This window comes from Talaromyces proteolyticus (assembly GCF_021365285.1).
Source record: "Talaromyces proteolyticus strain PMI_201 chromosome Unknown BGW36scaffold_1, whole genome shotgun sequence".
Lineage (NCBI taxonomy): Eukaryota > Fungi > Ascomycota > Eurotiomycetes > Eurotiales > Trichocomaceae > Talaromyces > Talaromyces proteolyticus.
Window position 1 is genome coordinate 2,391,587 of NW_025764277.1, and position 10,521 is coordinate 2,402,107.

A 10,521-nucleotide genomic window follows, 5' to 3' on the forward strand; every position below is an offset into this window, starting at 1 on the left:
CCCAGAATAACTCAAATACGCGGAATAACACCAATCACTATTGGCCTGGGTAGATGACCGGGAACAGCCCGACGGGAGAAAGAATGCCAATCTTCTAATTTTCGCCATTCATTTATATAATTCCTTTGATATGAATCGACTTTGATGTCGATCAAACTGAACGTCAGAAAGAAATCCAACGGCAATTGACTAGAAGAGCATAAAGAAAGCAATTGCCAAAGTACAACCTTGTCGGGCCCGTTTCTGATACCGTGTTGCAAGCCGGCCAGTTACCGCAAGGAACAGGGATCGTGCTCGCTTTAAGCGCCGCGAGAATAATAAAAAGTAAGAACCGGCTGTTACGGATTCTACAGAGTGCAGATTTCAATACCGAAATTATAATTGGCAATCGTTTTGTTCTTTTTCGTGTGGATCGGTAAGAATCTAGATCCGCATTCCGGCGTTCATCCACAATCCAGACGAATGTACATATTGCTGTCTACCCATTAGCAGTGAATTTCCTGGTGAGGTTACGATGCAGAATACTAGAATCTTGTTCTCAAATGCTAATAGTAATAGTAATATTGCCGATCAGGTCTGGACAATAGTAATCCTATTGTTCAGTTACTTGGCTATTCACTATTAGCTATAATATATAGTACTAAGCAATAGTAGCTTTGCATTGCAGGTTGCCGGGTTGACCATACACAGTGACTAATTAGCTGCCTCACCCTGCAGTAGGATGCGTGGGACCAGGGTGATTGACTTGCCTGCATAGTTTGAATATTGCATGATTTTATTGGCTATTTTTAATTCATCGGTTTCATTATATTTATATAATATTTATATCGCAAGACGTATTGAAAAGAATAAAGGAAGACGCATTTAATCGTAATTGCTAGCGGGTAGGCTGGTTGTACAGCGTGTCAGATACGAAGCGTCGCCCTGGAGATCTTGGGCGGGCCAGCGAACGATGCCTGTGATAGGGCCTCATAATACGGAACTTGCTTTGTACAGCTGCGTAGTACGGCAGGTTCCGTATGAGAGAGATACATGCTAACTATTACTATTAATATTTAACAATAATGATTTTCTAGTAGAATCAAGATACTCGCCAAGACTGTCGTTGACGGGCTGTCGCCGCAAGGGACAGGACACAGAGGGAGAGCGACAGCCTTGCAGCATGGGCCAGTTCCTTGCTGGGCGAGGATGACGACTGCAGACAGAACGTGTGAGCTTGCTGCAGGCCCCCGTGCGAGAATCCTCCGTGGGAATAGGGAATAATTGTACGGAGTAAAATACGCATCATAAAATACGGATACTGTACCCAAGAAGACGGAGATTACCGTAAGCGCCGTAAGATAGCGTAGGCAGTGGACCCGCCAGCTGAGGGAAAGCCTCATCGTCCATCACAGGCGAGCCTGCTTGGAGATCCCATCCCCACCCTGCCCGTTGCCCATTGCAACAGTGCTCCAGCTTCACTCGCCTTTTCAACCTCATTCTCGGGCCTTTCTCTCTCTTCCTTTCTCCTCCTCATCCATCACGGTGTCTCTCGCCCGCGGCAACCAGCCCTCTCTTCCATCCTCCTCCTCCGTCTCCTCTAGGTCGCTCTCTAGGTCTCTCTTCTTCCTCCCAGACCATTGACCTTGCTATCCTCACTGTCGACGGTCTCCCCACCCGTCGACGACCTGCCTGCTCCCCTCAGTGCAGCTCTGCCGTGAATGATCCCCACGATAACAACTTGCGATCAATCCCGTCTGCCATCCGATCAATTCGTCTTGCCTGATAACAATGTCGTTTTGAACTCGCCCACGCTTTCGGTTTCTGGTCGCCTGTGTGAATAACGCCATTGGTTCAGCCAGGATTAGAAGCATTGGGGAGAGTGGATATTGCAATTGGAGGAGAAAGAGCATCTGGGGTATTTTCTCTGGGCTACATTTGGACCTTTCACTACGATACCTTCGTTTAACATCGGATTGGGAATTTATTTCTGCATAAAAAGTACACGGGGATGCCAATTGGTTGTTCTTCGCCCTACGATTTGAGACGGGATACGCATACATCATGGAGCATTCATCGCCTCTAGCTGCCATGCAGCCGCCATCCGTCATGTTTGGCCATTGCTTTGGTTCTGATGCTCCGCAGTTTCGTCCCTTTGGAAGCATGGCCGGGTTTGGTCCTAATAGCTTCAACTTCAAAGACTTGTCCATGAAGAAGTCGACTACGGACTATTTCACCGTGAAGCAAATCTCCGGCTCGTCACCCGCCGCTAGCCTTGCGGCAGACCTGTCCCAGAACTTCCACATTGACCAGAGGTGAGCTACCATGCGTGATGGATTGACGTTTTGAATACTGACAAGACCCGCACAATCAGTCCACAATTGGCGACTCCTCGTCGTTCTCTGTTTTCGGCAAACGTGTTTGGAGATGGAAGACGTGGTAGGGCTGATCATCAGCAATCTGTTCGTGGACCTGGATGCTAAACTAGTAACAGAGGAATTGATGACCACACCACCGTTGCCGGCTTCTTCACCAGCTGCTGACATGATGGAGATGTCTCCCCTTCCACACAAGCTTCCTTACACAATCACAACAGAAGTCTCGTTGCAGTCACCAACACCAGAGTCCTTGGACGTACCCATGCCTAGTCGCAGTCCATTGGAAGCGTCTCCTATGGAAGATGCACCACCTGCTCCAACACTAGAGTAAGACCATTATCTGCTATGCGGATGTTGCCCAACTAACTTGTCCCAATAGCCGCAACAGACGACCACACCTCCTGCGTCCGTCTCTGGTCCGCTCCAAGGCTCACTCCGCTCAGCTGGGTGTACCTCGCGTCACCCCCGAAAGCCAGCCTCCTCCGTTCAAATTCGGAAATGGTAGCAGTGGTTTGTCGAACTCGATGTCTTTGGGGGACATGTTCAATGAATCACCACCGCAGGAACGAGTGATGGGAAAGAACTCCTCCGCAAGCATGCTTGGTCCCCGCCTGAGACAGCCCTTTCCTGGTCGTAGCAGTGGCTCGGCGTCTCCCGTCCCCAGTGCAATTCGGAAGAACTCGAGTGGAAACCCATTCATGCGCCCTCGCAAGCAATGCAGACGGTCTTTGAGTATGTTTGAGCACCCAGAGGACGTTGTGCGTCAAAAAGAAGCCGAAATGGTGCCAGAGCCCACGTTGGCCTCCATCATGGACGAGGAGCCTGCCTATCAGCTCCAGCTTCCCCATTTTACCCCTGCAGACAAACCGGACAGCTTGCCCCGGATTAATAAGACAGTCTTGGTGGACATCCTTGACGGAAAGCTCCAAGACCGTCTGGATAGTGTGGTAATTATTGATTGTCGATTTGAGTATGAATATGAGGGCGGGCACATTAATGGCGCAATCAACCACACCGATAAGGAGATCTTGGCCAGCCAGCTTTTTACTGACCCCAAACCGAACACGACTCTGATCTTCCACTGCGAATACTCCGCTCATCGAGCTCCTATCATGGCATCCTTCATCCGCCACATGGACCGAGCTCATAACATCGAACATTATCCAAAACTGACTTTTCCAGAGATGTACATTCTGGACGGCGGGTATAGTGCTTTCTTTGCGGAACACCGAGCCCACTGCTATCCCCAGAACTACGTCGAAATGACATCCAAGGAACACGAATTTGCATGCGAACGAGGGCTTGGAAAAGTTAAACAGCGATCAAAATTCGTCCGCGCTCAGACTTTTGCCTTTGGGCAACAGTCTCCTCAGATGGAAGACAGCCCGACAGGACGATGCCGCAACACCAATGATCGAGTTCGTAGTTTGGATTCGCCTTTTGAGTTTCCCGATTCGAGTCGTCTGTCTGGTCGCCGCATGCTTTCCTACTAAAGCTCCTTACTCCCAACTAAGCTGTCAAATTAATTTTGGTGGCTATATGGCCTTAATGCTGCTACGCCTATGTGTCGAAACACTACAATCCGGACTATTTTCTACGGTTCCCATGTCTTGATTTATCTCTCTTTCGTTCAGCCTTTGATTTTCAATTCTCGATTTCACACTTTTTCTTCAAGCCGGATTATCTTCCGGCTTTCTCTTCGGACCTTACCGGCGTTATTGCGTTGTATCGGTACTAAGAACAGCCTCAGATAGCATATCGAGCTCGCGTGCCACAGTTCTGCAACTCATCGATTCATTGACTGGACCGAAAAACAACAGCTATTCTTACAACTTCTTTCTTGATACCCAAGGCGCCGTTTGGTTCTCTTTTTTTTCCTCTTCGTTCAACCTATTACCCGATCCGATTACTTTTTTATGATATAACGTTTTTGTCTGCGAACCGACAGATATTTCCTATATGTGAACGTGACCTTGTCATGACCAAATGCCACGAAGTCACAGTGCGTCGACTTCGTCGCTTATCACCAATACACACCCGTCTTTTCCTATGTCGCAAATCATCGCTCAGAATGACCTATCTTACCTTCACTCGACAGAGAGGCCCCCTGAATGGAGTACGAAACCGTATCCGAGAATCATTGCTCTTCGACCCGCATTTCACGTCGAAGCGCAATCCATCCCCTTCTTGCATCCTATTTTCCTTTCCTACTCTTTTAATGCCAGCCTTGAATTCCTGTACAATTTTTTTCATCTTGCTGATACAAAAAAAAACACAGAGAAAATGCATCATCACATACCCTCCACCACAGCTCTTACCTCTCTTGCTTACGAAGAATACTACTAATTTGGCGTCGCACCTCACCCTTTATTCTTTTAATTCACCTCAACCTGTCCGCTCTTTTTTATCTGCCACTTTCATCTGAGGATCGCGCGCTCAAATCTGTACATACCATACCATTTGAAAAGAGAGGAGAGATATGTGCTGGAGGTCTTTGCATAAAGCGAGACTGGAGTGTCAGGCTGAGGCCTTTGAGCAAATACATCATTATCATTGCATTTTCCTGCACTTAAAATAAATATAAAAGCAAAAAGTTAGAGTAGATGAAGCGACTACAGATGAAACCTGTAATCACCAATACTGCGAAGCCCTAACTTCCCAAAAAGAGCAATAAAGTGGAGCCACTCTCCACAGCGGGCAGCCTGACGATTAAGGCTTCACCAGGTCCTGCACGCGCCCCGCATGTAAATAATTATCACGCCAACACTTGCAGTATCAATTCAACCAACTACTTACCGTCGACTGCCATGACTAATTATATTATGATCCTCTACCCAATTAACCTATTAATAGATTGTTGAAATGGCTTCTATGGACATCGACGACATCCTCGCCTCCGTCGACCGCGACAACTTCACTTCCCCCGAATCCACCGCGCTGGACCACCAGCAATTAACGCGTCTATGGATTGCCGAGCGCGCCGTTTCAGAAGTCCTGCCATGGCCGGGGCCGTTAATGGAGAGAATGATGGAGAGGGTTAGGAGGCAGGCACGCATATTTTCCACACATTCATCTCGAAACATATCAGCAAAGTTACCTTGCTGACAGGTTAAAATGTTGTAGGTCGAAACAATAGAAGACCTAACCGCCTCCTCATACGACGACTCCTCACTGCAGAAACAAAACCAAAACCAAACCCTCAACCTCAAACTCTCCATCCTCCAAACCGACCTCTCCCGCACCCAATTCCTCATCCGCTCTTTCCTGCGCCAACGAATAGCCAAACTCACCAAATTCGCCATGTACTATCTGATGCGGATATCGCCCAAGCCATCGTCGACACCGTCGCAACCACAATCCTCCAATACCAGCAGCAATAACAGCAACAACAGCAACATCCGCACGCAAGATACAATACCGAACCCAACAACGCCCGCAACAACCGATCCGGCGCCGCTTTCCACCGACGAAGCTCGTTTTCTATACTCGCATCAGTATCTACTAGCCTCGCATTACGGCGCGTCCTTCCTCGCCTCCTTCCCGCCGCAACTCAGACGGCTGGATGATAACGCCGGCGGGACGAGTATGGTACAGGGCCCAGATACCAAGGAAGTTGTGTTTGTGAGGGTGTTGGTCGATGAGGTTACCGTTGTGGTGCCGGCGGATGATACGCTCAATGAGGAGACGTATGGCACGACGATGAGGATTGGGGAGGTTTGGGTGGCGAGGTGGGAAGGTGTGAGGAAGGCGTGGGAGAGGGGGGAGGTAGAGGTTTTATAGCCTGTTACTGTTTAAGGGGGTATATATATATATATATATTGGACTTTTTTTTATGATGATACGACATATACCATCAGTCGGACATACGTGGCGTCGGTGTGTTTTATTTATGGTTTTTTATTTTAGACTACATATTGAGATGGAAACTCAATGACTGCATCTTTTACAGCTGTTTTCATTGTATTTCGAGGGTGTTTGAATTTTAGGAAATTTTGTATTAATTTTGTGACTCTAATCATGGTAAAAGCCAACTATTTCAATTCATTCCGCTGTAAAAATAGAGCGATGACCCAAGAAATTGCGCCGGATATGGCCTGTTCGCTTGAAAAACTTGTAGGTATACATCATACATGAGAAACCCCCCAACGCCCACGCCGCCCTGCCAGGCAAAAATATTAACGCCAAAAGTAAACATGAGGTTGAAAGCAGAACATTAGGTTAGTTAAGCCCCGTTAAAATTGGGAATCAGCTATATGGTGACAAGCTGTTAAGCAACGTAACCGTATGCTGGGGGCTCAGAATCGGGTATACGCTCGAGATACTCGCGGTCAATAAGACTCTCTATGCGCTTCTTGATCATGTTGACATCGGGGACAAATCGGGTGGCTAGTTGGCCTAGAACTTCGGTGATGAGTTGGGAATGGGCGAGCTTTTTGCGTTGTCTATTAAAAAAAAAAGAAGATTAGCAACAATTTATGCGTTGAGAGCATGGAGCAGGGTATGTACTTCATGATTCGCACTACGGCAGCCTCGATGCTACCACCGCGCTCTTCGCTCATCTTCTTCTCCGTTTCTTTGCGTTCGGTCTGACTCTCTACCTTATTGCCGCTGCTGCTAACGACGCCAATGCGGACCTTTGTGAATTGACTTTTGAAGCCGGTGTTGTAAAAGAATTTGTCCGTGGGTTTCACGTCTTTGCTCATTGGCTCCTTTTTCAGCACTCGAGTCTTGGGTGCAACAGCTAGAGACTGTAGGTTGCGAATCAAGTCGTGGTCAGGTATACGAGTGCGGGCTTGTATTTCCTCATAGGTCAGAGACTCGTCGAGCGGGAGATCGTTGAAGAGAAGTAAAATGACCATGGCATAAGTAGACACGTTCAGCTCATGTCTCGCGAATTTCCCATCTGGCCGCGGGAATGTGGCGCGTATATCCGCTGTACCCATCGAAGACTGCCAAGACAGCTTTCTGCCGCTATGTTTGTTGAGATAAAACTTTTCAAAGCTCTGTCGAACCGATTCTACCTCCCTGGGGAATATGCAGGGTAATTGAGCTGTGCCGTCCTTGGAATTTGACATGGCTTCCATAGGCCACATGGTGCTTGTGAGAACGCTGATTTCCAGTTCTATGCGTTTCGAGTCAGCGCCTAGACGAGTTATATGCGTCTTGTAACTGTTTGTCAAGTCGTCTGATACTGATATATCCTTGAACATCGATTCGAGACGCTGCGTGAACTGGTTGCCAACCTCCATCTTCATCTTCGAGATCATTTGTCGTTCAACATCCATGCTGGCAGATCTCTTCATGAGTAACCGTCGAGAGAGGTGTTTCTTGTAATATGTCTCGAAAAGATCCTTGTCACGGATGTACCGCAAAAGCGTAATTCCATTGTCCAACAGGCTGTCGACTTCAGCGTCTGTTTTCCCTTTGATGCCCTTCTTGAGGTTCTCATCGAAAAAAAGTGATAGAAATTCGGAGCTGCGCGAATTTGAGTTTATAAAGTCGGAGAAACTATTGGTAAAGGAAGTATGCATGCCCTGGTCTGAGAAAAAAGCCCGTTCCCAAATGGCGTCAAATTTCTTCTTCAGGTTAAGAATGTCATCAACCCATTTAATCGCAGCAGCTGTTTGCTGGTTTGCTGGTGACGCTGAGGGCTTTTCCTTTGGCTCCTTATTGTCAGCAGCACCCCGATCTTCTAGTTTTGGCGGCGGTGCTGTGGCGAATGCCTGTGCAGCTGCATTAATTTCATCGCCTAGTTGCACTATTCGTTTCTGCACTGCCTGTGTCAATGCATCCTTTTTCAAATCGATCCGGGTATTTAGTTCGTATACGTTGCTGAGATCGTCCACTCTATTGTGATCCAGCATATACCTTACGCCGCTACCTTCTAAATTGATGATGTCAGTTATGTTCTTCCTGATCAATTCTTCGTCGATCACCGCCTTGACCTTTTGCTCTGAGAATTTGGAGAGTGTAGCATTGCAGCGTTCCTCTTCCTCGGCAAGTCGGGCTGAGCTGACGTGACAGAATGTAGCGGCATCAGCGGTTTCCAGGAGCCGGCGTCCTTCAGCTTGGTAGAATGTCTTGCTGATTTTTAGAAAAGCTGGCTCAAACACTGTCAAATACAGCTTGGACGCTTCCTCCTCTGAATACGTCTCATATAGCCCCTCCAGCATATAAATGCAATGTCGAATCAATTGTCTGTCAATAATTTCCCCTGTCCTTTCTAACTGAACCATGAAAAGAACAGTAGATTCGAATATGTCGTATATGGTTTTCTCAGTATTGGGAATTGCAGCACGAAGGACATAATCACGAAATAGGCACATGGCGAGGGTATAAATTGAGGGTTTTTGGTCATTACTCGTTGTTCGGTCCTGTGTATGTTAGTTCCAAATATCACCTTACAGTCCATTGTATGTAGCCAAACTCACCATGTACATCAGCACGTCAGTTATCATGCCCATACATAATTGGTGGTCTTCCCAAGCTTCCTTGATCGCTTTCAATAATTTTTCACCCGCAGCTCTGCGCTCGTTTGCCTGGTCGGTAATGTCTTCCGGATCCATGTCTTGAAGCAGAACTTGGGATACCGAAGATAGGATGTTCTGACAGACATGCCCACTTAGCCATTCCTGCTCGAGATCTCTGACGTTGCTATATAAATTGTCGCCCTTTGTCATTAAGACGATCTTGTACGCGTTGCGATAAAGTTCTTCGAATGAAAGAGTGGATGCGTTTTTCGTGTGTATTTCATGAAGCGCAGATGAAAGAACGTTCCAGATTGCGTCGAAGTCATCATTTCTGTTACCTAGAGTCTGGATAAGGTATCAGGTTAGCTTGTGTTGTTCGATAAATTCACGAAATAAGCCGTCCCGGACGATTTTATTGCGAAAGCCTAGAAGCAGAATGAGGATCTACCTACCTTTCGCGGAGCTCTGATCTTTTGCCTAGCTCTCATCGCCATCTTGATAGTTTCACCTCATACAGAGGTTTCCCCAAAATAAGGTATCGCGTTGTCGTCGTGAAAATGATTAAATTCACTGTCTTGGCTTCCGCGGGGTAGTGAATGATGCGAGGAAACAAGTGGAAATTGAGGGATCAAACTCAAAGGTAAGGAATCATTGAGATTGTATATAAGAGCCAAAGAAAAAAGAACTGGAAAAAGAAGTAGTTATATAGGCGCAAAACAAACAAAGCAAAGCTTGTCAGGCTGTATGAGCAACAGCTATGACATCTCCTCCGCGCCGGCCTGCGGAGATGGACGGGTCCGGAAGAAGTATTGTCCGGCCCAGCTTTTCCCCGATTCAGCCACAGTCTGATGAAATCGATGACATACACATATCATCCATCTCCTTTTGGCTGTTTTTGCTCAGGCACTGGTGTTTCGACCATAAACAAACAAAATTAAACAGAGATATCCGCCATGCAATCCTCAAAAAGCCTTATCCGTTGTCTGCGCGCGTCAAATGGATTAATTTTACCAACTCGAGTTGCGACATCAATATCTCGTCCATCATTCCAGACAGCAAGACCTCTGCTCTCTTCACTACAATACAATAAACCAGCCGCAAATATCTTCCGAAGATTCAACTCCAACTCCTCAGACTCTCCTTCTCCCCGGCCGCTGACCGATCATCTCTCCAGCCCGTCCAACGACGCCGCTAATGCGGAACAGAACACCGCGCGCAGAGCGGAAGAGCCCGCATACCGAATTACATTTACATGTAAACCTTGCCAAACCCGGTCAACACATACAATGTCCAAACATGGCTATCACAAAGGCACCGTATTGATTACCTGTCCTGAGTGTAAATCCCGTCATATCATCGCCGATCATCTGGGCATATTCATGGACGAGAAAACCACTCTCGAAGATATTCTGGCCAAGGCCGGAAACAATGTCACAAAGGGATATGTTGAGGGAGATATGGAGTTCTGGGAAGATGGCACTGTCTACAAGACGGGGACCGATGAGAAGCCTCCTGAAGCCAGCTCGAAGGGAACTCCATGATTAATTTTTAGACGGTGTTGGAAATTGTGGCTTCAGAGATTGCGCTGTGCGCAAAAACATCACGTGGTTCAAAAATTGAAACGTGAGTATAATTTACATTCATTTTGTGGTAAAAATGGTCGGAGTTGGGTGAAAAGCGTTTCGGTGTGTTCA

The 10,521-nt window shown here is 47.2% G+C and overlaps 4 protein-coding genes across 4 annotated transcripts; 3 read left to right on the plus strand and 1 right to left on the minus strand.

The window, feature by feature from the left end:
- Positions 1-1,904: 1,904 nt before the first annotated feature.
- BGW36DRAFT_14728 (putative cell cycle control protein tyrosine phosphatase Mih1) lies at positions 1,905-4,093 on the plus strand. Its single transcript, XM_046209480.1, has 4 exons — positions 1,905-2,294; positions 2,354-2,418; positions 2,474-2,684; positions 2,737-4,093. Exons 1-4 carry the CDS (start codon positions 2,044-2,046, stop codon positions 3,848-3,850), a joined length of 1,641 nt encoding a protein of 546 aa, XP_046078148.1. The 5' UTR covers positions 1,905-2,043; the 3' UTR covers positions 3,851-4,093.
- Positions 4,094-5,138: 1,045 nt separating this feature from the next.
- BGW36DRAFT_367733 (putative GINS DNA replication complex subunit Sld5) lies at positions 5,139-6,351 on the plus strand. The gene is made up of 2 exons (XM_046214906.1): positions 5,139-5,405; positions 5,481-6,351. Exons 1-2 carry the CDS (start codon positions 5,220-5,222, stop codon positions 6,135-6,137), a joined length of 843 nt encoding a protein of 280 aa, XP_046078149.1. The 5' UTR covers positions 5,139-5,219; the 3' UTR covers positions 6,138-6,351.
- Position 6,352: 1 nt separating this feature from the next.
- BGW36DRAFT_332749 (putative SCF ubiquitin ligase subunit CulC) lies at positions 6,353-9,635 on the minus strand. The gene is made up of 4 exons (XM_046212860.1): positions 9,280-9,635; positions 8,789-9,172; positions 6,864-8,731; positions 6,353-6,799 (listed from the first exon to the last, which is right to left on the minus strand). Exons 1-4 carry the CDS (start codon positions 9,319-9,321, stop codon positions 6,625-6,627), a joined length of 2,469 nt encoding a protein of 822 aa, XP_046078150.1. The 5' UTR covers positions 9,322-9,635; the 3' UTR covers positions 6,353-6,624.
- Positions 9,636-9,780: 145 nt separating this feature from the next.
- On the plus strand, positions 9,781-10,368 carry BGW36DRAFT_393119 (DNL zinc finger-domain-containing protein; the record flags this gene model as incomplete). Its single annotated transcript, XM_046217778.1, has 1 exon — positions 9,781-10,368. One exon carries the CDS (start codon positions 9,781-9,783, stop codon positions 10,366-10,368), a length of 588 nt encoding a protein of 195 aa, XP_046078151.1.
- Positions 10,369-10,521: the final 153 nt, after the last annotated feature.